We start from the raw sequence: 27,936 nt of genomic DNA on the forward strand, positions 1-27,936 counted from the left end.
TTTCTCATCCTTTTTTCAGTTATTTTTCCATTTGCCAACTATGTACTCACCATCCATCCATCCATCCATCCATCTGTCCATCCGTCCATTTGTCCATCTATCATTTCTCATGTCTATTATCTATCCATTTCCCCACTCAGATTCATCTACCTTTTATTTATTTCTCCCACCCACCCTTCCACCCATCCACAAGTGTTTCCTGAGTATCTGCTCTGTGTCGGCCTACTCCCAAGGCTCAGACTCGTTCCCCAGACCTCTGGAAGACAGGTGCATGATCTCTGAGGATTTGCAGAGGCCCCCCAGTGCAGCACCTCGGGCTCAGCCAGCATTGACACTGGATCCATAACCAGGACCCTTTGGTTTCCCTCTTCTGCTCCTCCTTGGCTTCCCTGCTCTTTTCTCCTTATAGCCTGTTCTCACAGGTTTGGGGAGACACTATCAGAAGAGGGGGCATACCCCTACCCAGCAGACCAGCACAGCACTGCTCTTCCTCTCCCTCTCCCTCCATGCCCAGTGGAACTGTGCCTGGGTTTTGGAGAAAGTGTTCCCCACCCTAGGAGGCCCCATGAGCTCTTGGCCAACTTACCAGTAAGTTCAAACAAGAGGTGGCTCCTGTGGGGTCTGAGAACAGAGGCATCAGGTAAGAGGGAATTCCCATTATTAAGCCAGCACTCTCCACCCCAACACCACCCCACACCTCTTAAAACTCTGGCTGATTTGTGAACTGCTTGTCTCTGCTGTTGTTCCCAAGGATGTTATTGCAAAAGATTAGCTGCTTAGCCTGGTGAGCCAAAGGGGTGGAGACTCGAGCTTGACCTGGATTCAAGGGGAGGGAGGGAAACCCACTCTCCTCCATGCACACCACCCAGAACCTGCCACCCCAGCCATACCCATCTTCTGTCTGTCCCACCCAGCCCAGCCTGGGAGAGGCACAGTTATGTACTCGATGGGGGAGGCTCCCAGGACCATGGCCATGGGTCATGGCTTTGAAATGACCAGGTGGCATATCCTGGCAAGTGTTCCTGCAGGTGGTCCAAAAGGGGCCTTGGCTGGAGTAGTTTTTCTCACTTTCTTCCTGAACTCTGTACTTAATGATAATCACACTTGAACACTCACTTCTGAAATAATCTTATTTCCACACTTCACTGGCCTCCTTTTGGAGGCCTGGCTCAGAGAAGGTGGGCAGATTTTTCTTTCAGTCACGAGCAAACCTACTGTGGAGACAGATGAGAATTAAGTGTTTGGGCCCAGCCACCTGGCCTGGCATTGCTTGCATTCCCCTCATTACTGTTTTTCTGTCTTTTAGATCCAAGCAAGTTCTGACCTGCTCTTATAGAAATAATGTAAGGTCTGTATGCATCTTGTTAGGGCCACTGGGACAGCCATGATTTTCAGAAGCCATATCCCATTGAGATATTTAGGTGGCTCTATGACACCTTAGCTGGAGAAAGAACTTGAGCATCTCAAAGGCCTCGGGTTCAAATGTCGGTTCTCTCAGTTGGCTTAGGTCAGTGAGTTATCTTCTTAGAGCTTCAGTTTTCTTATCTATTAAATGGGGATCATCGAACAGGTTGTTGTATTGATGATGTACGGAGGACAGAGCCTGGAAGTTGGCAAGGTGAGTTAAATAATTGGTAGCCGCTTTGTTCCAAATCCTAAAATCCCTGGAACCCATTCCTTAAGATGAGAAACTTCACTGTCCCAGGCAGGGAGTCTCTCTCCTGAAACTCAGGCCCACAGATCACAAGGCTGTTTGGCTTGTACGACCCAATTAATAGCCCTCTATCCTGTGGGCCTCTTTGGACACCTAAGCTTTTGCCCCACCTGTGAGGACAAAGGCTCCCCACTTTCCTGATGAGAAAAAAGGTGCATCAAAAGGAAGCAGCCCAACTGGTTGCTGAGCTGTAGAAAATGATTAAACTGGGGGAGAAAAAAACGCTTCTTTAAAAAATGAGGTTAGGTATGAATGTGCAGGGTGTGGCCCCGTATAATTAGCGGCTCTGCTGGGAAGGCTGCCTAGTGTCAGGCTCGCGCCGGCTGTCCCTCCCCTCTGCGCCGCCTCCTCCCTGCGCCCACAGGTGTGTCCCAGGCCGGCAGCTGCCTGTCCCACTCCTAGCTCAGACGGCCACCGGAGAGGTCACCACCCTGCAGCCCAGGGAGCCGAGACAGCCAGCCCAGTGCCTGCCATGGAAGCCGCAGATGCCCCCCAGAGCAACGGGGCTGGCCCTGAAGCCAGGGAAGCTGGTAGCCCTCCAGGCCCCGCAAGCAGCCTGGAGAACGGGGCCAAGGCTGACGGCAGAGAGGCCCAGACCACCAACGGGCATGCTGGGGAGGTAGCTGAGGGCAAGAGCCTGGGCGGCGGCGCGAAACTGGCTGAGGGGAAGAGCTCCCTGTTCCTGGGGGGCGACTGGCGGCGGCCCATCATCCAGTTTGTGGAGTCCGTGGACGACAAGGGCCCCAACTACTTCAGCATGGACTCCGGGGAAGGCAGGAGGTCCCCCTACGCCGGCCTCCAGCTGGGGGCTGCCAAGAAGCCACCCGTCACCTTTGCGGAGAAGGGGGAGCTGCGCAAGACCGTCTTCTCGGAGCCCCGGAGGCCCGCCGCGCCCGTGCCCGCGCCCGCTCCGGAGCCCGGCGACAGCCGCAGGGCCAGCTACCCCCGGGCGGACCTGGGCCCCCTCCTGCGGGCCAGGCCAGGCTCTGAGGAGGTCCTGTGCGACTCCTGCATCGGCAACAAGCAGAAGGCTGTCAAGTCCTGCCTGGTGTGCCAGGCCTCCTTCTGCGAGCTGCACCTCAAGCCCCACCTGGAGGGCGCTGCCTTCCGTGATCACCAGCTGCTGGAGCCCATCGGGGACTTCGAGGCCCGCAAGTGCCCCCTGCATGGCAAGACGATGGAGCTCTTCTGCCAGACGGACCAGACCTGCATCTGCTACCTTTGCATGTTCCAGGAGCACAAGAATCACAGCACCGTGACCGTGGAGGAGGCCAAGGCGGAGAAGGAGGTAACTTACGGGGCCTCTGCAGGCCCCCAGGCCTTCCCGCCCTCACGGGTGTCGCCCCACCTGATCTCCACTGGGGGTTTCTAAGATTTGGGGCTTAAATCTCCTCTGTCTCTGACTCTCCTTTGCCCCTGCACACCTCCAGGCTGGGGTCAGAAGCAGCTCCCCAATCCTACAAGGCCTCAGGAGATGAGCAAATAGAGGCTCAGAAAAGATTGGGAGCTTGGCGGGGATCTGGGGATAAATTCAAGTCAGATCAGAGAATCAGCTGGGCTCTGTGACTGGGCTGTTTCTTCTTTTTTTATTTAAGGGAGAGAGAATTCTTAAATTCTCTCTAAGCAGGACTGGCCCCTGGGGAATGGGTCATGGGTGAGGAGGGAATTTGGACCTTTAAATGTCCTTTATTTCTGGCTTTAGAGTTTACATTTGCAGACGGTGACTTCTTGGTGCTCTGCCTGATCCCCTCAGCCCATCTCTTGCCTCCCTCGCTGGCCTCCCTTACTTCCTCCCAGTTGGGCCTGTGCGCCCTGTGTGTGGTTGCATGTGTAACGTGCCCGTGCCTATAGGTGGACTGGTAGTAAGGGTTGGCGTCTGTGTGTGGGTAGGTATCCATACATGTGTGCATGTTTTATGTGCATGCGGGTGCCTGTGTGCATACGTGGGTGTTTGCATACATTGGTGTATGTGATGTGTGCATGTGTTTGCATGAGTTCCGCTTGTGATTGCACCTGTGCTTCTATGGGCAGAGCAGAGGCGTGTGAGGCTTGTGAGTGTGTAAACTTAGAGAAGGTTCTCTGGTTTAAGGCTCAGCTTCAGCAGGGGCTCCTTGCCCCGCAGATGCTGGGCCTGCTCTGCAGCAGCCACACAGCTTCCTGCCATGGGCGCCTCCTGCTGGGGGCACCTCCTGGTGGTCACAGCAGGGGCTGGCTCTCCTCAGAGCTCCTTCACCCCTTAGGACCCCTCCATGCCCAGCCTCCCTGGCCAGGTTGACTACTCTCTCCCCACACCCCTTGCCCATACCCCTGGGCAGGGAGGGACACACGAGATGGGAAATCCTCAAAGATGCTTTCCAGAAGCCTCATTTGGCCCAGGAAGAAAGTGTTCCCAGTCCCCCCTACTTTCCCACCCCAGCCTGACTTCAAGCTTCACATGGGAGACAGAGATGGGACAGGGCCATGGAACCCATCTTCAGGCTCTTACTTGGGAAATAGAACAGAATAAGGGGCTTCATCTTCATCCAGGGCAACCAAAATATTGCAGACCCTCTGACTGGGGTTAGGAGACCTGACTGAGTTCTGTTCTGGTTTTGACTCTAATCAGCTGTGGCCGGCTCCCTTCCACTCTCTCAGTCTTGGTTTTCCTATATGTGAAACCAAGGGCTTGGACTAGATTGGTTTTCAAATTACCCCATGGAGTCCTAGGAGTGTTGAAAATGTCTTCAGGCCTTGGGACAAGGAGGGAGGAAGGTGCTGCCAAGAAGCCAAGGCTCCAGGCTCCCCCCACATCTACTACACGCAGCACACACTCTTATTGATCAGTTTTATATGCAGGGCTTGGCCCTAAATCTCATCTGAAACAAAGGTGTCACCACTGAAGAAAAGCCCTGGCGCCCTGAGGACAGAATGGTCCCAGGCAGCTCTCCCTGGAAGCACCAGGAGTTCAGAGTTCACGTTCTGGTCCTGGGGCCTCTGGAGCACTCAGAGGTGCAGTCTTGGTCCTGGAGGGCTCATGGTGTAGGTCAGGAGGCAGAGCTCAAACACACCAACAAGTCTGGGGAGCATCTGCCCAGCTACACAGCAGCTGCTGTAGGTGAACATCAAGTTACAGATCACAGAGTGAGTGCCAATCTCGTCCTCTCCTCTTCTCCTTGCAGGTGAGGAACAGGCCAGAGAAAGGAGGGGGTCTGTCCAAGCCTGTAGAGTTTGGGGAACAATCCCCATAAGTTCTCTTCCAGGATTTGAAAGCAACTTAGAAGAAAAGCTTTGCGGGGGTAGGATTCAGGCTACGTGTGCTTCATGGGAGCTTCAGGGAAAGTGTCTAATCCCCTGAAGTGACTTTGATGGTGTGAGCTTCATGTAGCGTGTGTGCAGTCAAGTCATGTGTGTGTGTGGTGTGCCAGCAGGCATGGGGTAGGCAGGAAGGCATGGTGGCCACCAGCCAGGAGACTGAGGGGGAGCAGAGCAGCTTGTCTAGGCCTGACTCTGCTGAAACCTCAGACGGGGGGGACATTGGCACAGAGTGGAGTTAATGAATCAAAATGAAGCACATCAATCCTGGCATCTTTCGGAAGCATCCCCTTCAGACCCAAACACCAGCCCCCACACAGCTTTTTACAAGGACTCTGCCCAGAACCTGTTATACAGGCTGGCTGGTGAAAGCCCAGGTGAGGTCATCTCAGACTGATCTCAGGCTAGCTCCAGGAGGCTGTAGACAGCACAGCTGTGGGCGTTCACAGGCTGGGCCTCAGCTCTATCCACAGACTCCGAGCAGAGGCAGTGCTGGGCAGGCACACTTGGTATGGCAACATGACAGTCCTGGGGGACCAGAGTCAGAATGCTTTCAGTTCCACTCTAAATGTCATAGGGGTCACACAGATACCCACCACCTCTGCCTCTGGACACTCCCAGGCTAGGTGGGGCTGATGGGATTACAGTGTGCATGTGCATCTTTCCTGTGTCTCAATGCCCTTCCTTCTGTCTATCCCAAGTCCCACTGGCTCTGGGGCAGCCTACCTGGCTTCTGCACCCACCTGTTTTGGGCCCGGTGGGGCTCTGGGTTGGCAGCACAGTGGGCTTGTGCAGAGGAGCACTCAGCTGGCGTCACTCTGGAGGCATGAGCTCCGAGGTCCTCAGAGCAGACCAGACTCCGCATCTCAGGGCCTCAGCACCTTGGCCACTCTTCCAACTCAGTCATTCGGCTCAGTTTGTTTCCCTCACCATGCCTCATAGCTTTGCTTCTCACCTCATTGCCCAATTCTTACGTGAAGGCTGAGCTGCCAGGCTGCTAGGCATGGGCAGTCACAGGTCTCAGCCGGGAACACTGAGGTGGAGGCGAGAGCTCTCTGGGTAGGTAATGGTGACTGGGCTTCAGGAAGAGAAGCCAGGCTCAAGGCCTGGGGCGTGATGGAGGGGCTGGGACCACTGTCCAGGAGATCTTGGGGGAACTCCTGCTCTGGGACAGGGTGGGTAAGAAAAGGAGGTAGGGTAATCTCTGTGGGTGCTGAGGGGGAAACTACAAAATAAAAGAGGTTTAGAGACAGGAGGCAGGGAGGAAAGTAACAGGCAAAAGGGCAGGGACACACCAGTCTTTATGGAGCACATCTACGTGCCAGGCACCGGCCTTGGCACTTACATGGTTACTCCTGACAACAGTCCCACCTGGTGGGGGTTACTGCACTGATTTTATAGACAAAGAAATAGGCTTGCCTTGGCCAGTGTTGCTCAGTGGTAGAGCATCAGCACACACACCTAAGGGTCCTGTGTTCAATTCCTGTGCATGTGTGGGAATTGGTGTGTCCCTCTCACATCAATGTTTTTCCCTCTCTCTTTCCCCCTCCCTCTCTTCCACACTCTCTAAAAATCAATGGAAAAAATATCCTCCAGTGAGGATCAACAAAACAAAACAAAAAAGAAATAGGCCCAGAGATGTCAAGAGACTTGCCCAGTGCTACAGTCCTGGGGAGTGGCAGTGCTGGGCCTGACCCCAGTGGGCTGCAGCCCAGGCTGCTTCCTCCCCACTTTAAGCTTTGTTTTTGTAGGACTGGCGGGCTCTCCTCGGCGTCGGGAGTCCAGTGGCTTCTAAATGCCGGCCTCTGACCTGAATTGCCTGAGGAGTCGTTAAGACAGATTCCTGGGCTTTGCCTCAAGAGGTTCTGAGTCAGGGGGTCAGAGCCTGGGGTCTTTATTTTTAAGATTCCCATAAACATTCTAATATGTTGCCAGGCTGGGAATCAGGGATCTAGTTCAATTTTGCCAGGAGGAAACCAAGGCCCGGGGAAGTGGGGTGACTTGCTCAAGGACCAAAGCTGGTCATCTAGAGATGACCTGGGGGGTGTTCTTCCCACCCCACCTGCACCCTCCCCTGTCCTAACACTGAGGAAGCAGAGGGAAGGGTGAGCCCCAGTCAAGAAGACTAATGATGGGCCATTGACACGTGAGTGGAAATGGGGAGCTCTATCTAGCATTTCAGATTCTTATCCAGATAATTAACCATTTGTCTGACAGTACAAATTTGGCAATTAACTGGTTCATTTGGCAAATGTCACAGCCAATGTCCCGTGTGGTTAATTCGGCCAGAGGAAGACTATGGCCTGATCTCCACTCTCCCTTCCCTGAGGGCAGTGTTCAGGTGTGTCTGCTCCTGGAGGCCCCATCCAGGCTGAGGTGCCACCAGCTGCTGTGCCACTCTGCTCTCAAGGAAACCTCTGCTCCCCAGGCTGGGAAGATTTCAAGGCCAGGTGGCCTCTGCAGGCCCATCCCAGGCATCAGAGCAAGAGGCAGCTGGAGGGTGTGGAAGGGGGAACGAAGGAGGCGTCGAGGGCAGGCCTGGGCAGGGCAGAGGATGAAAGGGGGTAGGAGGGAGTGGGGGAGGGGTACCGGGGAGCCCTGGGGAGAGGGGCCGCAGACGTCTGGGACTTTGATCACCTACCGAGGGGCGAGGGAGGGAGGAGAGAGAAAGCCGGGGCCTTGGCAACAAGGAGGGGAGAAAAGGGCAGGCAAGAGAGAGCAGGGCCACCACACTGCCCACCCCTGAGGTGCAAACGCCTGGTGGGCTGAGGTAGCAGGGGTGAAGGGGAGACCACGCCCTGGAAGACACGGACACTAGCCTAGAGGTTAAGAGGTCACGCAATAGCCACCGGCCTGGCTCAGTGGTTGAGCATCGACCCATAAACCAGGAGATCACAGTTCGATTCTGTCCGGGCTCGATCCCCAGCAGGGAGCGTGCAGGAGGCAGCCGATCAATGGCTCTCATCATTGGTGTTTCTCTCTCGCTTTCCCTTTCCTTTCCTCTCTCTGAAATCAATAAAAACTTTTTTTTTTAAGAGAGCACAGGACGGACTCTGAGTGTTGTTGCCTCTTGGCTTTGCCACTTTCCAGCTGTGAGAACCCAGGCGAACTGCACCAGCTTTCTAGGCCTTGGTTTCTGCATCTTTAAAATGGAGACGACGCCACTTGCCTTCATGACGGGCTTGCAGATTAAGGAAGGGAGAGATGCCTGGCATGCAGTAGGTGCTCAGTAATACATTTAGGGTCCCTTCTTCCCAGTGTCGCAGGAGAACCCAGTGTCTTTGGAGCCTCCTATGTTATCCTGTTTTCCACATCCTGCCTTTCACAGAAGGGGTATTGACAAGAGGTAAACAGATCTGAATACATCTCCAGAGGTCTCACGAACCCTCCTCATCCCAGAGGTGTGAAAGGATTGTTCTAGCAGCAGTTTGCAGTAAGGGAGCAGTAAGGTCCCTTCCAAGGTCCCACTGTGTCCTGCGAGTCTGCCCTTCCAGGATGTGCTGGGAGCAAAGCCCTCCCAGCCCATGTCCAAAGAAACAGGACTAGTCCTACACAACGGATTCTCTGCCCACTGCTGCAGACCGTATGTCCCTACCTTTGACTCTGCCCTCACATGGTTCTGGCCCCTCTCCTCCTCCCCTGGTCACTGGCAGACGCCTCTCCACCCCTCAGCTAGCCGCGCAGTCCTCCTGTCTCCCTTGTTCACAGAATGGGCTCCCAGGGGCTGACTCCCTCTGCCCTTGGCCTAGGCTTTCTAAAAATTTTCTAAGCCTCATTGGATTCTCCTTCCTCTGTGCTCAGTGCCTTTTTCCTTCCTCTTGGCCAGTGGATCCTGCTCATCTGGGTAAGACCTTTCCTTCACCTGCAGGCTCATCCCCCATCACTCCCAGGAGGCCCCCCGAGCACCTCTGCTTACTCCAGACACTGGACTCCGGGCCTTTACCTTCTCTGGTCAAATCTCCCACTCACAGGTGGTTAGTCCACCCTCACCCCCCTTTCCTACCTCCACTTGGTTTCCCCAATACCCTCCAAGCTTCAATTATCCACGATGAGAGCCTCTATTTTGCATCTTTCATCTAGTCTTGACCTCCCCGGCCTTTCTGTGCACACTTCACTATGTATCCTGTGTACACACTATAGCCGGACCCCAAACAACGACACACACTGTGCTCACCACTAAACGAGATTTGAGCTGCTCTCACTGGCCCACTCTCCTCTCTTGCCTGTGCCCTGCTGGCTTGCCTGGCACTCTGCACTCACCCGCCAAGCCTGGTCCATGGAAGGTGCCGCAGTAGTGACACCGCGACCACCAGCCAGCTCTTTCTCTGTGCCAAGCACCTTCTGAAAGCTTCACTTTCCTGGTCCCAGCTAATCCAATGACCTCCCTGAGAGGCAGGTGGAGTGAATGAGGCACAGAGAATCGCGGAGGCCACCTGCCTGGAGGAGATGGTGACAGGATGGTGATTAGATTCCCTGTCCTGTGCTCTGGGCGGGCTCCTGGATCCCCCACTCATTTTGTTGAAGGGCTATCCTTCCCCTACCCCCCAGGCACGAGGGGGAGTGTGCACTGCATGCGCTTTTACCCTCCGCTTTCCTCTCTGTCAGACCTTCTTTGGGGGATGGTAGGTGGGGGAGAGAAACTCAAGTGCTGGTTCTTCCATTCCGCAGCCAGGTGAGGAAGTCACAGCTGCAGCGGGGGAGGCCTCAGCTGTCCCATCAAACCGAGGCCAAGCAAGAGATCTCTAGGGGTGGAGAAGCTGGGACAGAACCACTGTCCAGCCTCTGGTCCCTTCCTCACAGCTCAGAGCTACCTTTCAGGCCCAGACTTCTTGGGGCCTCACAGGCCACTGGCTCTGCCAGCCTCTGTTCTGGGCCCCCGAGCTCCGCGTGCTCAGAGCGTGGGAGGGCTGGGCCTCTGCTGCCCACTGTGGGCTCTGTCTCCCACTGCGGAGCCTGCTGGCAGCTGGCCTCTCCTCCGCCCTTCCCCAGGGACCAGGCCAACCCCGCCCCCCTTTGTTCTCTTCTCCCAATGCCCATTTTCTACCGCTGGTGACACCGCTTTCCGTGGTGTGGGGTTTCTGGCCCATTGCTGGTAGGTGGTGAGGGCGATGCTTTCTGAGAAGAACCTAGTCTCCCGGCTGGAAAGCCCAGAAGTGTGGGTGGGGCTGGGGAGGGGAAGCAGGGGCTCCTGTTGGGGGCTCTGCAGCCCCTGCCCCAGCTCGTGCCCACCTTCTCCACTCGCTCCACAGCTCTCCGGGCACCTTTCCCAGACAATCCAGGGCCACTCTCTCCACCATCAAGCCACTTCCCTGGGTGTCTGCAGCAGCTCCCCAGCAGCACCCGCCAGGCTAGGTGAAGTGGTGAGAAGGTGTGACGTGTGGTGAGGTGTGTGCCCAGCTGCCCAGCACCCCTTGCCAACCGAGCTTTCGTTCCTGGTTGTGGCTTCCTCAGCCTGACTTTTGTGGGTTCCTAGCAGAGATGGCTGGTGAAAGGACTGGGCTCTGCATTTAAAGCCCCATGTAGCAGGGAGACCGGTCGCCCCAAGGCTCTCTCAGATGCCTGCTCTCTCTGCCTGCCAGGTGGAGACCACCCACCTGTCTTCCAAGCTGGAAGGTGCTTTGAGAGCATCAATGGGGAGCCCAGCAGAACCAAAGAGATACCCCTTTGTTTGCCTGAATTGGATTGGCCTTAACTCATGCCTCCCCAGCCTTCCTGTGTACACTTTGACTCTGTTGTAGCTGCTTTTCAGAGTAAGACATTTTTCCAAAGGGAAGGCAAGTATGGGTATGAGAGTTCATGCCCCAGCACATTCCTGACAATTCCTCTCCCCAACTCGCCCAGACCTCAACAGCCTGTGCTCTCCCCCTGGTCAGGGGTTCCTAGCCTGCCTGTCCTTCTCTCATCCACCCATCACTGCCTCATTCGCTAGCTTCTTTCCTGCCCTGAATCAAGTTTCTGTCCTGTCCAAACTTCAGACTACATTCCCCCCTTTTTAAAATATATCTTTATCGATTTGAGAGAAAGGAAGGGAGAGAGAGAAACATCAACGATAAGAGAGTCATTGATTGACTGCCTCCTGCATGCCCCCGGCTGGGGATGGAGCCCGCCACCTGGGCATGTGCCCTGACCAGGAATCGAACCACAATCTCCTGGATCTTAGGCTGACGCTCAACCGCTGAGCCACGCCCGGCTGGGCTACATTCCCTTTTCCATAAACAGGTTTACAGCTGTGCCTGCCCAGACAGAGTCCCCGCCAGCAGCAAACCTGGCTCCAACTTGCAACGCAGCCCTGTGTCATGCCATAGAAATGTTCCACACTGTTTCTGCCAGGGGACACTCCCTGGGCTGGGCTGGGCCGGGCTGGGCTGGGTCCCCTCCCTCCCCTTAGCAAGAAAGGGCAGGAGCTTTCGTCCCCCTTCCCAATGGCCCCAGGTAAGGAGTGGGAACTCGGTAAATGGGCCTCCCTCCTGCTCACAGTGGGTGGAAGGGCCTTGCAGAGGTTGAGCCTTGGAAATATGTGGCTGGGATGTCCAACCCCAGGGGTCCAAGTTTACAGTGAGATGGTGTTTTTGGGTCCTTGGCAACTGGCGTGGTGCCTGTCCTGTCTGAGGTCCCGACGAGTGCTTGTTGAATGAAGGACTGAATGGGAGAGTGAGCCCTGTCAAGCTTGCTCCCCGGATGGGCTCCCTGATTCTTCCCCTCCTTCCCCGACTTCTCCAACCCCGGTCTCTTCCCTGCAGACCGAGCTGTCACTGCAGAAGGAGCAGCTGCAGCTCAAGATCATTGAGATTGAGGATGAAGCTGAGAAGTGGCAGAAGGAGAAGGACCGCATCAAGGTAGGCGGCCCCTTCCTGGGGCCCTGCGTGAGGTCTCAGGCACACACTTAGATCCCACACTTGTCTTTTTCTGGGTTCTCCCACTCGCTTTGGCAGTCTTACCAATTCCTCTTCTAAGTCAGCCAGGCATCCAGGTGGGATCTCATTTTACGTCCCGCCAGGACATAAAGGCTCTAGGACAGCCTGCCTCCCAGGGTCCTCACTGTCTGCTCGGCACACCCGACACCCAGCCACTGAACACTCGCCATTTCCCCTTGACTTTGCCAGTGTGGCCAGGTGCATGTCTGCATGGCTTATCATTGCAAACCATGATCTGAAGTTATTGACCTATGACTCTGGCCACATAATCACACATCAGTTCACTTTCTGAGTGATGTTTGGTCCTGGTTGAGGTCTCGGTGAGCACCCTGACTTCTGAGCAGCAGAGTTGCCCAAGGGTAGGGTGACGGCGGGAGGGGCCACAGACAAGTAGGGAAAGGTGGGCTGTAAAACACCTGGTTATCTCTATCAAAAATGGCATTTCCCAAGGATTCCCTGAGTGGGATTCTTGGCCGCACCGGCTTTCTGGGCTGGAAAAGCCTGACTCTGTGTTGGAAACTAAAGGTACAAAGGGCATAATCCAAAAACGGGAGGAGGTTTCCACATTACTGACCCCCCTTCCCCTGTCCCCTCGCTCCGGACCTAGAGTTTCACCACCAACGAGAAGGCCATCTTGGAGCAGAGCTTCCGCGACCTGGTGCGGGACCTGGAGAAGCAGAAGGAGGAGGTGCGGGCCGGCCTGGAGCAGCGGGAGCAGGACGCTGTGGGCCAGGTGAAGGTGATCGTGGATGCCCTGGAGCAGAGGGCCAAGGTGCTGCACGAGGACAAGCAGACCCGGGAGCAGCTGCACAGCATCAGCGACTCGGTGCTGTTTCTACAGGTGGCAGCCCTCTCTCGGTCCTCGGTCCTCTTGCCCCTTTCTCAGCCCCTCACCCTGCACCCTTCCTCCCATGCATCTGTCGTTCACCCATCCACGCCCCACTCCCTCTCTCCATGCAATGTTTCTATCCAAGCCATTCCTGCCCAGTGCAGAGATGGCACACAAATGTCACCTGGCACCAACTCCAAGAGAGGCACTGAAGTGCTCCAGGCACAGCAGGAAGGGTTCTGTGGTTGATCAGTGGTGCCTGTGTGGCTAAGGGATGGTGGCAGATAAGGGTGCATATTTGTTCTCCTCTGTCTTGTCCGTTTGTCTATCTATCCTTCTGTCTGCTAGAGGGTTTTGGATACTGCTGTATGCCTCGTACTCTTATTGGGTGTCATGGTTTTTGTCCCCATGGTGCTGCATGTAACTGGGAAGATGAGACCTGCACAAGCAGAGAACAGTATACACACATCTGATTAAGTGTCAGGACGTGGTTTGGGAGATGAGTGCCTGTGGAGGCTCTGAGAAGGACAAGCAGGCTGGAGTGACAGCCCCCACAGAGAAGGGTCCCCAGAACTTCTAAAGACCCCAGAGATGAATGCCTTCTTTCCTTTCTTGGTAGGAATTTGGTGCATTGATGAGCAATTACTCCCTCCCCCCGCCCCTGCCCACCTATCACGTTCTGCTGGAGGGGGAGGGCCTAGGGCAGTCGCTCGGCAACTTCAAGGATGACCTCCTCAACGTGTGCATGCGTCACGTTGAGAAGATGTGCCAGGCAGACCTGAGCCGCAGCTTCATCGAAAGGAGCCACGTGGAGAACGGTAGGCCCCTTTGTCGGGTGGGGAGAGCCTGAGGCATGGGCATTTGTCTCCGGGTCAGTCCTCGCTGCCTGGTGCGGGCTGTCATTGTTCCCAGCCGCCCGTTGCACCTCAGGTGCTGGTAGTAGGATTCAGAGACTGTAGCCCCTCACTGAGCTTGCTGCCAACGTTAGGCAGCCTTTACAAGGGGCCTCCAGGGCAGGGGCATCTGGGCAGGCGGTGCCCAGGTGTCTCTTCTCTGTGGCCACCCATCAAACTCAGGGATTGGTCTCATTCAGATCTGCATCTGATTACCAGGCCCAATCCAGCAGCTGTGTGGATGCTGCCACTTGTAAGGGCCAGGTTCCAAGCTGGTGGCTTTGCAGACTCCAGTAGGTGTGACCTCAACTGCATTTGTGCTTGGAGAGAGAGCTTGCCTGCCAGCAGGACTTTGCTGAGTGGAGTTGAGCTCAGAGGCTCGTTCTGGCTTGGTGGGCCAGGCTGGGGACCGTGGAACACAGCATGGCTTGGTGACTCACCAGCTCTCCTGAAGTCAGCTTCCCTTCTGAGTCATGCTCCACCCAACAGAGGCTAGCTGAATAATCTCACAGAAAGCCTCTGAACCTGAGAAACTACCCTCTTGAGTCCTTTCCCACCAATCCCAGCCCTGCCCCTTTAGGTCCTGAAGCCTGGACACTTTCCCCAAAGCCCCACCCGCTGCCTAAGCCCAACACAAGCCTGATTAGTGAATTCTGGCTCCAAACACACCAAAGGAGGTGAGCCCTGTCTTTGGTCTCCAGGGGAAGCATAGGACTCATTGGGGATAAAAGTGTGCGAAAGTGCCAGGGTTCAGCAGGGCATCTGTATATCTTGGTGATGGTGACATCACACAGTGTCCCTGTGAAACTGGGGGACATTCAGTCACACCTGAGGACTGATAAGCTGTTGCAGCAAGACAAGCACTTGGCTTAAGCAGTAGTCGGGTCCTGAAATCCTCCTTCTAATGACAGTGATGACGATGCCAATGGTGAGGGTGAGGTGCTGGCTCTGTGTGAGCTCTCCACTCAGTGTCTTGTGTTCCCTGTGGGTTGTGTTGCATTCTACAGACCAGGAGGCTGAGGCTCAGAGAAGCAGCTTTTCAAAGGACACACAGCTAAACAGGGCAGCAGTTGGGTTTCACACTCTGCTACTCAGTCTCCCATCTCATCTCATCTCATCTCATCTGAGAAGTGCTGCTGATGGCCATGCAGACGGGTGGGGAGTGTGATGATTGCCGCCCCTGGGGTACAAACCTAGTGGAGGAGCCTCTCAGCTGAGGGTGGCCCTGACTGGGTCCAGGTGGCCTGTGAGGCTTCCAGTGCCCCCGCCTGCCATCCTCCCACTGCCCCTTTCTAGGCCACGACTGTGTTGGCTGTGGCCTCTGCAGGTGTGGCCCTGTGCCCTACGCACTGTGCGTAGGAGGTGCTCCCAGGAGCAGGGATGGGCGCTTCTGACGTTAGCGGCCCATACCCGTGCCTGGGGCCCTGCGCCTCCACGTTGGTTTTGTTGCTGCTACATTGTTGTTGGGCATGTGTTTGGCTGTAGGAAGCAGGAGACCTTGGGGTGACCGTCCCCTCCTCTCTGAGGCCAGCCCGCCCACCAGGCCAGGGTCTTCTCATTCTACTGTCAAACGCCCGGGGGCTGCGGACACCAGGCCAACTTCTTCCTGGGTTTGGGAAAGGGAAGGAAGGGGCTGAGCCAACACCTAGGGGCACATTTATTTCTCAAGGAGTGCCTACTGTGTGCCAGGCCTGCTGGGCACAGGTGATGGAGCTGAAGGATGAGGGCCTGAGCCACCCATTCCTCCTCTTGCCCAGGACAGAGGTGGAGAGAGGGCAGTGGAAAAGCAGGAGATGGGGAAGCAGTGCGAGAAGGGAATGGGGAGGAGGGCGGCCGGGAAGGGAAGCACTGAGCCTGCACTTGTTTGGGTTTTGAGGTCTGAGGGGGGTAGGGAGGGGAGGAGTCAGTGCTCATTCTGAGCAGCTCACTCCTCTCCGCACACCTCTGCTCAACCCCTGGCCCTGGGGACCAACGCCAGGACATCGTTCCATCCCTGCGAGCTGCCAGCAGTGTCTGGGACAGAGCTAGGAGGTGGGGCTGGGCTCAAACCCACCTCTGTCATATTGGGCTAGGCCTTAGTTCCCTCAGCTAACGCATGGGGAAGGACCTTTGCAGCAGTGCAGGGGCTGACATACATACCAAATAAGAAATGGATACAGGAGGACCTTATAAACTGCAAGTGCTGTGCACATGACCTTACTTACAAGGTCTGTCCAAGGGAGGGTGGAGGCTCACCCAGAGCTCAGGAGCAGAGGGGATGCTGGGCAGGTTGTTACTTCCTCTGAGGCCAGGGGCCCTGCCTCTCCCTGGGACAGGGGTGGCTGGGGGCTGACTCAGCAAAGCCCAGGGTGCCCCCAGGGGCCAGCTTCTCCTCCCCACAGCCCCTGCTGACCGACTTTGCTCCCCCGACCCAGGGGCCGACCATCGCTATATGAACAGCTACACCAACAGCTACCCGAGCGGGCACGAGTGGAGCACGCCCGACGCGATGAAGCGGTACTCCATGTACCTCACACCCAAGGGTAAGGAGGTGCCTTGCTGCCCTGTGGGAAGATGGGCAGGTCCCCCAGGTGAGGTGACTGCTCAGCTTGCCTGGGACGGTCCCAGCCCGCACCAGCAGTCCTGCCCTGAGCACTTACAGGGCCTCCTCCCTCTGAGAGCGCCCTGGCTTAGGCGACATGCTCCGCAGGGGCTTCCTTCCCCTGGACACAGTCGCCCCCACCCTCCCTCTTCTCCAGCCCATACCCTTCCTTCGCCTTTCCAGCAGGTCTCCTGGCTGCTAGTGTCACCCACTCCCCCCTGCCAGACCCAGCTGTGTCTGGTGCCTGCTTAGGTTTTGTAGTCTTGTGAGAGGGTTGACTCCCCCAGGGCAGAGACTGAGGGCTGCTCTCCTGTTTCCTCGCCACCCCCTCCCTGTGTGGGCAGGCACCATGCAGCCTGCCCTTGCCCTCGTCCTCGCCCTGCAGCCTTCCTTCAGGCCCTGGGGAGGCCCAGCCTGCAGGGGAGGCAGCCTGGGTGAGGTACAGACCAGTTCTGGCCTGTCCTTGCCCTGTGGTAGCCTGTCACATTCTTTGGCAGCAACAACAAACCCCAACAATGCCCTTTACATAAGGTGGGCGTACCTGGCCTCCAGCCTCAGACGGCGGGGGTGTGCAGGCTTGTGAGAGGAGGGGAGTCTGGAGAAGAATTCCGCATGGGGAGAGGGCGGAGAGGAGCCTGGAGAAGGCGCAGGGGCCTGGGAGAGGAAAGCCTCAGGGCTCAGCACTGACTCACACACCTGGGACACTGGTACAATGGGTGGGGCGTAGGGGCTTGGGAGGGATGAGCTCAGTGGACAGGAACCTCTGCTGCCCCGCCCAGTTTGAAAACAATACCTAGATTTCTGGTGGAGGCCTGGCTGGCAGCAGGCACCTGATCCCCCACCCCCACATTCCTGGTGTGGGTCTGCCAGTCCTGCCCTCTGCCCTCTGCCCTCTGCAAGTGCTGGCCTTCGGACTTAGTTCTGTGAGACCTACACTGAGCAGCCACCCCAGCAACCCTCGGGAGGCCCTCTCTCTTCTAGCTCAGTCCTCTGAGGACCATCCCCAGATGGGGCATCAAGCCCCCAGAGTTGTCCCTGCTTTGCTCCTGGTTCTGTGGGTGTTGAGGAGAGTGCAGCTCCATGCAGACTGGGAGGAAGGTGGATAGTGATGAGGGCTGGAGGGAAGAGCGGGGGCTCACCAGGATGCCACCCTGAGAACCTTGGACTGTCACTGCCCCTCAGTACCCCTGTCTGAGAAGAGAGGAGGTTGGCTCCAATGCCGGGAGGGCTTCCAGCTCTGCCACTGTGAGTCAGGCAGTGACATTTGTAGGCGGAAGAAACAGGCTCCTGCAGTGTCCCTGCCCCTGCACTGGGGGCAGGGAGGCGGAGGGAATTTGCCCTCCAGGAGGTCCCAGGCTCAAGGTAGAGGCAAAGGAAGGGCCAAGGAGAGTCAGCAAAACCAGGAAACAAGGCCACCAAGGGGCCACCAGCTTAAGTCTGGGAGCTTTGGGGCAGTGGGATTGGTCAGTAAGGCTTCCTAGGAGAGCTGAGTCTCCAGGAGCCCGGAGAGAGGGCAGTGTGCTCAGCTCAGGGGTATGGCTGCATTGGCAGAGGGTGCTGGGTGGGGGAATGAGGAGCTGCAGATGCAAAGGTCTAGAGAAAGGACTGGCCAGTGCTGGGCCAGGTGGGCTGAACTGGGAGGGCACTGGTCTGCTGGAGGAAGGAGCCCACAGAAGGACCCTGACATGCACAGGGTATGTGTTTCCTGGTCTATGAAGTGGGGTTATGTGTCCCCCCCACTCTGCCATCCTCTCAAGATTGATATAAGAGACCAAATTTGGGGGTGACAGGCACATCTGCAGTTAAGGCTCCTGTCCCTGGGGGGAAGCCACTGGGTCATGTCCATGTACCAGCTCATCAAGGCCCTCCCTGGGCCAAGGGCCCAATGCCTGTGTCTGGTGCCTCATGGTCTCCATGGCCCTCCTTCCTCACAGGAGCCCACTGCCCAGACTCTGGGACTCAGTCACATGGGCCTGGCTGGGGAGAGTGACAGCACAGGCTCTGGTGACCCTCCGAACCCCAGGTGAGGTAGTGACGTGCGTCAGTCTGTCCCGGACTGTCCAGGGTTATACCTGGTGCTCTTGGCATAATTATAAGCAGCACCCTTAGCTCTCAAAAGCATCCTGACTTGGGTGGTAAATTAAGTGATCACCTTATTCTAGACCGAAATGAGCTGTCACAGTGGTGGAATATGGGTCCTGGGACAGGCACTGGGAACCCCTTCAAGTCAGAGGCCCCAGGCTTCCGACTGAGGCAGACCCACCTTCTGCACTGATACCCACACCTCCTTTGCTTCACAGTGGGGACCAGGACGTCATACCAGCCAGTGTCCCCTGGCCGCCTCTCCAAGGAGATCAACCAGAAGAACTTCAATAATCTCTATGGCACCAAAGGTAGGGGGTGGCTCAGCTTCAGGTGGGCAGTGCCGTGTGGCAGGAGGAGGGAGCTGGGCCATGGGCAGGGGGCTGGGCTTCCCAGGGTGGGGTGAATGTGGGGATCTGGGGTGGTCTGTAAGCTCAGAAATGGATGGGGGGTCCTACCGAGCTTAAAGGGTGTGTGTACATGTGCACATGTGCGACACTGTTGATGGGTCTGCAGGAAAGGCAGAGGGCACTGCAGAAACCCCTGAGTCCAGGGGACCCTCTCCTTGAGGGAGGAGTGGGGAGCTGGAGCCTGGGGCTAGGTGTGGAGATTCCTTTGGCGGGTACAGGGGTGAGGAGCCATTACTGACCTGTGTCCTTCCGCTTCACAAAGTTGCCTAGTGCTCAAGACAAACGAGTGTAGCTGTAGAGGGAAAAGGTGGCAGGACATGGAACGGGCCCACCCCTGGAAATCAGGGAGGTGTTACTGCCATGTGAGGCAAGTGAGGGACAAGCCCGAAGACCCAGAAGAGATGAAATGGGAGCGGAGACCTGTCTTCCCCAGCGAGAGCTGCCATGTGCAGTCTCTGCCCCGCGTACAGGGTTTCCATCATGCCCAGGGCAGGCCATGTGCTCAGTGAGCCCAGGCTCCGGGGGGCCCTGGTCCCACCCTGGGGGCTCCTTGGTGCTAACCAGCCATGTGCGGAGAGGGAGGAGACTGAGCCAGCTCCACCAGAGCCCCCACCTCGGACACAGAACTGGAAGGTCTGAAGAGGCAAAGAAGGGAGTGATGGGGGTACCCTTCAGTGAGGACAAGGCCTGGAGATCTGGAAGGTCAGGGGCACCCATGTGCAGGGCAATGCCAGGCCTGTGTCCAGGATTAGATTCACATTGTACCATCATATGCATGGCAGACTGATCTGTGTGAGGCAAAGCTGGGCCTGTCCTACTCACTGCTGCGGCCCCAGGCCCAGAAGAAAGGGCTTAGGAAACATTTGTTGAAAGGAGTGGACAAATGGGTGAGGGAATGAAAAGGCAGGCACAGGGGCCCTCAGAGCCTTGGGGGCATGTGCTCGCTGAGGTCCATGCTGCAGAGACTTCCTGGGGACCCTGTGGGAGGGGCTTCACCCTGGAGCAGGTGGGCAGCCCCAGCCGCCCCTGACTGTGGAGCCCCAACGTCAGCCCCAGCCCACCCTGCAGACGCCTGTGGGAGAAGCTGTTCAGGACTGGGGACTCTACATGAAGTGAGCTTCATAAGGCCTCCTGGGCCTGGTGGAGGGAAGGGCCCGAGAAAGGTGAAGCATCCATGGGACCCTGAGTGCCACCCCCCACTGCTCGAATGCCCTAGTGGTGACCTCACACCCTCCCCACTGCCTCCTTTCCTCAAGACCTAGGGACCTTGGTGAACAGAATTCCAGGGGTTGTATCAGCTGCCCCTGTCCTCAAGTTCATCACGTGTTTATATTTATTTGTTCTCTTGCTCATTCATTCATCTGTCAACCATACAACAAACACCTCTGGGCACCAGACTCTGAGCCAGGCACAGGTGTGAGAGCCCCACGGAGCCCAGTGTGGGAGGCAATCGAGCATGCAGCTGCAGCCCAGGGCAGGCGTGTGGGTGAGGTGGGCGTGGGCTGAAGTACACACAGACTTGCGGAAATGACAGGGAAGCTGACACCTGAAGACCCAACACATGAAATTGCTAAGGGTGTGGGTGCATTTAGAATATCCTGGGCAGAGGACCTGGTCCATGCAAAAAGCCCAGGGCAAGAGAGAGTGTGCTGTGTGCAAGGGACTCAGAGGGGGCAGCCTGGCGGGCCGCTGAGCGATGGAGGGAGAGGAAAGAGGAGACGCAGGGAGTGGAGCCTGTGGCCAGGGTGGTGGCAGCAGCCCCCGAAAGGCTATGGGCCATGCTTTATTGGCTTTGGACCTTCATCTGAGAACAGTGCACCTTTAGGTAGGTCAGGGACATGGCAACATTTTATAGTTCGGAAGGACAGCTTCCCTGGCAAGAGGCGTTATCCTGCTCGCGACCCTGAGGGATGACGCCTGTCCTCTGCCTGGCCAGGTAACTACACGTCCCGGGTGTGGGAGTTCTCCTCCACTGTGCAGAGCCCCGACGACCTGCCCGCGGTCCAAGGCAGCTCCTCCTTCTCCCTGAAAGGTGAGCTCTGCAACCCTCGCCCATCTTTGCCTTTCCTGTCACCCACCAAGCCCCGCATCTGTCCCTGCTCCTTCACTCACAAGTTCCTCACCTTCAAGGGAACAGAGCCCTGACTGAGAGCTGGAGAGCTGCCACCATCCATGTCTTCACTGTCAAGGCCACAGCATTTTCAGAACCTGTGTAATCACACTGCTCCTTAGGGACACGCTGTGATAACTGGCCTCCATGTCAGGGAGATGGGGACATGCCACGCTCTCTACAACCCCCACCCCAGACATCCCCAGGGTGCTGTGGCCAGGCTGGCTCCCGGTGGTCCTACTGCAGAAAGCCTATCTAACTTTGCTCACTCAGTGACTCCGGCCTCAGCGGACTCCCTAGAGTCCTGCATCAACATTTCAAAGAGCCAGAGTCCAGTGAGCTCCTTTGGGAAAAGTGGCCCGAGGTGATCTCTAGGGCCTCCACGTCGGATTCTGTTCCCCAGAACTCTCAGACAAGGCTGAGGAGCCAATGCCTCCTGTCTCCTGGGGTTGAGCCATTTTGAGGGGGAGGCTTGAGCCAAACCCCAGCTCACATTTGGACCCAGGACCTCATGTCTCTTTGGATATGTCCAGGTGACAGCCCCGGTGAGCTGTGTGGATTAACCCAGCCTGTCTTCTGGCACCCAAGCTATCTGGCCTGGAAGAAAAGATGGGCATCTGGGTGGGCTTAGGGAGGGGACGAGGCATTGCAGGGCAGACAGGCACCCAAGCAGCAGCCCCTGAAGGTGGCTTTATCACCCAGCTGTCCCTTCCCAGTGGGATCCCAGCCTATGCTTGGGGCAGAGAGTTTTGGAATGATCAGCAAGGTGCAGGAGAAGGGAATAGGACTCGGGATCCCAGCCTACAGGAACCCCTGGGAAACTCTGGGATCTCCTGTAGCCACTCTGGCTCCTAATAGGCCCCTCCCTGCTCTATGGTCAAGCCCAAATCAAGGCCACCCAGCAGGTGTGATATGTTAGTGCTCCTCAGTGTGTCCCCATCAATCTGCAGAGCCTCTGCTGTGGGCTTTACCTTAGGAGAACCCCTCCTCAAATATGCCATGTCCTTCAGGAATAGCCCAGGGACATCTGCAGTCACTGTCATGCAGATCAGCTCACCAGACCCACTGGGAGTGGCCTTGGTGGGGTTCTGGGCAGGGCTGCATGGGTGCAAGGAGCACACCACCTGTGAGGACCACCCCCACCTATTCCCCCAGCTCTAGGGGATGCAGAGGACATGCTCTGAGTGTCCAGCTAGGGCTGAGCAAGGGCTGTGGAATGGCAGGGTGAGATGTGACTCCCCTTGGCCCCTCCTGAAACCAACACCCTGCTGTTAATGCCTTTCTCTCTCCCAGCAGGTGCTGGGAGATTCCCCTCTCAGTTCACCACCTTGGGACAGGCCACCACAGAGCTTCCCAAACCATTGGACACCAATGGGCTGTTTAAAAATAATTCTGGTACCTGTTAATTTCCCATCCCTCCCCTTTCTCTCCCCACTGGGGCAGGTGGAACAGCCTGTGGGGCCTCTCCTAGGGTATCCTGGTCCCTCCTCCCAGAGCTCTCTGGAAGAGAGGTGAATGCCCCATTGTCATCCTTGCTGCCCCTGCCCTTTACTTCTACCTGCTGCATAAGGCTGGCCTCCCAGACCCTCCACACAGCCCCATCCTTACCTCTCTTGTGGCTTGTGTGGTTGTCTTCCTGGGAATGGAGAAGTGAGACCTGAATTCCCTCCTGCTTAGGGTCAGTAGGAACCTCTCTTTCCAAGGCTGTCCCATCGCCAGTTACAGGAAGAGACCTGGGTTTTCTGCTTTGTTTCTGCCCCCTTGCCAAGTGACAAGCCAGGGAAGGGCCAGCTGGCTGGCATCCTGGCAGTGCTGCAGGTGTCTGCATCTGACCAGCTTAAAGTTCCTAGAGCAGGCCAGGCCAGGGCTCTAGGTGTCCCCAGCCAGGGACAGATCCTGTTGATTGATTGATTTTTTTAAAACTTGTTTTGACCTTGGATCCCACACTTTTTAAAAAAAATCCTCACCTGAGGATATGTTTATTGATTTTTAGACAGAGGGGAAGAGAGAGAAAAAGAGAGACGTTGATCAGCTGCCTCCCGCATGTGCCCCAGCCAGGAATCGAACCTGCCACCCTTAGGTGCATGGGACAATGCTCCAATCAGCCGAGCCACCATCCGACCCTATTGATTTCTTGAGTTCCTCTGCATCAAGGTTGCAGCCTTTTCTTTCCAAGGCGCCACTCCTGTCCCCGCAGGTGGATGGCTGACACTGAGTGCTCTGCACAGTCCTGTGGACACAGACCTCCCTGGGGAGCCCCACCCTGCACCAGTGCCCAGTGCTCCAGGCCCCTGGGCCACAGCCACATGCAGATCACTGGCCCTCGCGGAGCCCATCCTCCTGCTCTGAAGTGGGGGAGAGGCAGCAGACTGGGCAGGAGGAACGTGAGGGTGGGGTTTGGAGTCCAGCAAAACCTGGGTTCAAATCCTGTTGATGAGCTGTGCAGCTCGGGGCAAACTGCTGAGCTCACAGAAGTAGTGTGGAGGCCCAGTGAGACATGTGCTAAGTCCCAGCACAGTGCTCGGCACGACCTGGATTTGGGGGTGACACTCCCCTGCTGCCTGGCCCAACCCACCTCGCCTGCTCCTCCTCTTTCTGTCTGCCTTGGGCCACCTCCCTTTGTCCAGCCTCCCCAGATTTCCCATGGAGGGACCTGGGTGCTGCATGCCTCTTCAGGGTGGCAATACTTGGTAATGGGATGGATGGAGCTTGGTGATCACTTTGGGGATGGCAGCTACGCCCTGGGGGCTCTGACCGCCTGCCATGCTTTCTCTGACCAGAGCCTCCTATCTCCTCAGGATATCCCTCCCTCATGAGGAGTCAGAATCCCAAGGTCCAGCCCCAGACTTGGAAATCCGGCAAGCAGAATCTGCTGGTGAGTGAGGAGTCACTAGGAGAGCCTGCCTGGGCACAGGCGTGTCCAGATGGGGTGCTAAATGGGGCTCCCCAGGGACCACCAGTCATCACGTGCCCAGAGCCTACTGGAGGACGGTGACATCTCTGGGATGTGGGGCAGTAGGAGGAGGCAGCAGTGGCCTGAATACCTGCACACAGCAAAGGGTAGTAGAAACCCAGGGCTAACAGGCAGGGGGCCTGGGTCAGCATGTCCTTCTGAGCCTCAGTTTTCTAATCTATAAAATGGGCAGCCCTGGTTTTTTATTTGGCAGATGGTTGCAGGGCACCTATGCTTGTTGAATGGTGGCTTGGTTGCTGCCAGCTCTGGGAGTGGGAAATGCTCAGTCCAGGGACAGGCATCCTAGAGACGAGCCCCATATCCTCGGGGGCAGTGCAGGGGTGAGGGGTGGTAGTGTGCTGAGGCAGAGTCTACAAAGTTAGGAATAGATGTATTTGGGTTTTGGTAGCCAATGACGCTGAGCCAGGGCCACTGCGGAGCCAGGAGCATAGCCGGGAAGTTCAGCCTCCTGCTGCCTAAGGGCTCCTCCGGGGCTCTGCTTCCTCATGTTTATAATGTGGTGCCAAGAGGGGTTGTCCTAGCACCTGGTTGTCCTGCCACTGCGGACCCTGCCTGGCCCCAGCGGCAGGGCTGCCTTCACCGCTGGGCCTCCACCTCCGCGAAGGCTTCTCTCACGAAGGCCAGGCCAGGCCTGCTGACGGAGGCCAGCCAGCTGCCCCGGGATGTGGGCGGCGTCCGCTGCGGACTGGGCTGCGACCCCTGCCTTTGCGTTTGGAGCTGAGCCCAGGGAGGGCTTTGATCTGGGCCATAAGGAGCGACTGAGGCTGGTTCGGTCGGAGATCTTCAACTTTCTGGCAACTGGAACCACGTGAATGTGTATGTGATTTAGAACTGGGCCCAGGGTCACTGCAGCAGCAGGACTGCAAAAAGAAGGCATATGGAGAAAATAGCAGCTTTCTGTTGCTGGGCTCCCCCCATACTCTCCCACATCCCAGAGCCTGCATCTCATGGAGAAGACTCGGCACTGCCTGAGATACCTGGTACAGCAGGGCTCTGGTGTCTGCAGCTGGGGGAAGAGAGGCAGATAGTAACATGCCAAGAGGCCAGTGGGAGTCAGTCTGCCTGGGGTCTGGCCCAACCCTCTCACCAACTTGCTATGTGACCCCATGTGCCTCAGTTTCCCCATCTGTAACACGAGTCAGAAGGCTGGGATAATTTCACAGCTCTTCCCACATCTCTCATACTGTGACTGTGAACCAGGGAGGGAACAGGGATGGGTGGGGCAGAGGGAGAGCACCCTGCCAGATGCCATGGGGCTCTCTGTTTCTGCCCAACCACCACTCAGACTCCTAAAAAGACAGCACTGTTCAGTGACTTGCAATCCGTTTTATTGACCTGGCATTCCTGAGAAAGACTGTGGCTTTTGCCAGCCAGTTCTGTTCCCTTTGCTTTATTAAATGCTTTGGGGTCCAGGCTGGTACCTGGGGTCAGGGGACCTGGTTCAGACTCTGCCACTAAGTAGCTGTGTGACTTTGCCTGTGTTATTCCTGCCCTGGGCCTCCCTTTCTTCCTGTGTTTATTAGGTAATGCCACTAAGGTCTAAGCTAAGGACTCAGCCCTGCATTCCACAGGCCCCCAGTCCTGCTGTGGACCAGACATAGGCAAGAGCTACTAGTAGATACAAGTTTCTAGGCCAGCAAGGCCAGGGACAAGGGCTGGCACCCTTGGTGTCTCCTGCATCAGGATCAGTGGGGTGTTTGCTGGCTCAGTCTCTGACCCCACTTAGGGACAAAGCCACTCCTGGGGACTCTCTGGGGCCCACAGTGCTTGCTTGGGCCGTCAGCAGCTAACTCGGGCTTTTCCATCCCAGCCTGGAGGGCAGCTTCTCAGGGCTGTGGCGCAGTGCCTGGGAGAGAGGGGAGTGCTGATCTGTGAGACTGCTGTAGAATGTAACACGGAGCTGGCAGGAGAGTTGCCACTCGCTCTGCCCTGAGAGGCACTCCCTGAATCCTGATGAGGAGCCAGGATGAGGGAGGAGGAAGGGCTGAGAGGAGGCCCATGGTTTGTGTTGGGCAGGACAGCTGCATGCCTTCTCTTCACCCCTCTGTCAGGGAGATTTATGCAGGAGAGCAGAAGCAAACGCTTGAAGACCTTGAGACCCAGAAGCTGTTTGGAGAAATGCGTGGGGACGGTGGGTAGACTCTGGAACCCAACCTCTGGGCCCGGAGTCCAGGCTCCTCTGCTTACCAGCTGAGTGGCCTCGGGCAAGTTGCTTGGCCTCTCTGGGCCTTGGTCTGTTCATCTATAAAGTGGGTATAATAGCAGTAACCCACTTAATTAGGTGGTTGTAGAGTCCACCTGCATGAGCAGCACTGCGTAGGAGAAGGTGCTGTGTGAGTGGGAGTTGATGGTGCTGGCAGGGCCTTCCTGGGCCTCGGAGAGAAACTTTGATGAGGGGGCTGAGGCTCAAGCTGACCAACCAAATGACAGAAACGAACTCTAATTAGAATTTGGACCTGGAGGCTCTGATAACATTAGGGCCCAATCCTGATCACAGGGTAGATAAAGCTGGCAGGTTAGGCCACAGGCCCGTAGAATTGTTGGGGTTCAGACCACTGCTGCTTCCCGGAGGAGGTTAGGGTAAGGTGGGCCTGGCTAGTAAGCTCCACTGCCCTCCCTAACTCCTCTTGTTCCCTACAGTCTCACTACCGGCCATTCTACGTCAACAAAGGCAGTGGGATTGGGTCCAACGAGGCCCCGTGAGTCCCAGGCAGGCGGGAATGAGGCGGTGCCGCCCCTGCCCTCCCAGCTGACCCTGCTGCTCTTGCTACTGTTCTCATCTGCGTTGGAGGAAGACTGGTCCTGTGCCTGCTGTCCCCCAGCCCTCTGCAGCCTCTCAGGGCTGCCCTGGCCTCGCCCCACCTTCCCCATTAGCCACTCCATCCAGGCCACTCTCCTGTGAGAAGCTTCTAATGGTCACTATCTCTGCTGTGCTCAGAAGCCAAGCATTACAGGGGTGGGAGACCAAGGGCTTCTCTCCCCCAACCCACTACCTTTCTCTTCAGTGGGACCACCGGGGCTAGCAAGGGATGCCCACCTCTCTTGCCCACGTCCTTGCTGTCTTCAGGCCTGTTGGCCATTTCTCTCCAAGGACCCTTAGCCCGTGATGCAGTCAGTAGGTGCCCGGCCACGACAGCTGCTCATTTCCCATCTTCATGAGCCCATAAGGGAGCCTGGCTGTTTGTGCTCTGCCCTGGGCTGCCTACCAATGCCCAGCCTGCAGCCCACGGCCTCCACAGGGAAGCTTCCCAGTGTCTTGGAAGCATCCTTCCCAGTCTTGGGTCTCACCACATCCACCGAATCAGCAGCCCCTGAGGACTGCCCTCCTGCTGGCGGGTGCCTTAGCAAAACGTCACTTCCTTTCCCTGCTGAGATGAGAAGTTCCCGTGGCACCAGTGAAAGTCCTACTGGTCCAGCTGCCCTGAGGGAAATATCACTTACCTATAGCATCTCACTCGTTTTATGATTTTGAATTCCCCTGAAAGTGAGCATGGCAGTGAGAGTGTGGCTGGGCTGGTAACCACAGTGCTATTTAATGAGGTGCCTTTTGCACTGCCCCACCTCCACCCCTGCCCAGCACAGCCCCCCTCTGCCTGCCCTCTGTAGCGTGTTGTCATGGGGCTCAGGGCCTGGAGAGGAGACCACGCCAGGAGCAGCAAGGTGGGGCATTCTTCTCAGCCCCTCCAGGCCATGGGGCTGTGAGAGCTGGGCCTCCATGCAGGGGAGGGAGAGGGAGGCTCTGCTCAGCTCCCCAATAAACCGCCGATCACCTGCTTCTCTCTCACTGAACGTGTGTTGTCCCTCCGAGTCACCAGGGGGGCCGGCTGCAGCTCCTCCAAATACACTTTCCACACAGACAAGTGGAAAGCGGCAACCATCTTCCCTCTTTCCTCCAAAAGAGGCTCCTTTGGGTCTCCATTCTACCCCTCCCACCCCCACCCGAGTCCCTGGGGAGCAGTGCAGGAGAGTGGACCTTTCTGAGGCAGGCCTTGGTTAACTGAGCAGAAGGATGGACAGTGGCGGGGGTCCTGGGGTTTCCTGACTACCCCAAGGGCTGTGAGTGCTCAGACCCCCTGGCCAACCTACTCCCGTCTCCAGAAAGGAACAGGGTCCAGTAGTGTCCACTCAGGCTAGAGAG

The 27,936-nt window shown here is 56.8% G+C and overlaps 1 protein-coding gene across 3 annotated transcripts; it reads left to right on the plus strand.

The window, feature by feature from the left end:
• Nucleotides 1-2,031: 2,031 nt before the first annotated feature.
• Nucleotides 2,032-27,581, plus strand: TRIM29 (tripartite motif containing 29). 3 transcript variants are annotated; one of them, XM_081153194.1, is made up of 10 exons: nucleotides 2,032-3,002; nucleotides 11,746-11,841; nucleotides 12,527-12,760; nucleotides 13,368-13,566; nucleotides 16,056-16,163; nucleotides 18,523-18,615; nucleotides 20,651-20,746; nucleotides 22,118-22,219; nucleotides 23,623-23,699; nucleotides 26,439-27,564. In XM_081153194.1, exons 1-10 carry the CDS (start codon nucleotides 2,187-2,189, stop codon nucleotides 26,499-26,501), a joined length of 1,884 nt encoding a protein of 627 aa, XP_081009320.1. In that variant the 5' UTR covers nucleotides 2,032-2,186; the 3' UTR covers nucleotides 26,502-27,564. The 3 variants fall into 3 exon arrangements, with proteins under 3 accessions (XP_081009320.1, XP_081009321.1, XP_081009322.1); XM_081153195.1 differs by having other exon boundaries at nucleotides 22,121-22,219; XM_081153196.1 differs by lacking the exon at nucleotides 22,118-22,219 and having other exon boundaries at nucleotides 26,439-27,581.
• Nucleotides 27,582-27,936: the final 355 nt, after the last annotated feature.

The sequence above is a fragment of the Miniopterus schreibersii genome (genome assembly GCF_964146895.1).
Source record: "Miniopterus schreibersii genome assembly, chromosome: 12".
Lineage (NCBI taxonomy): Eukaryota > Metazoa > Chordata > Mammalia > Chiroptera > Miniopteridae > Miniopterus > Miniopterus schreibersii.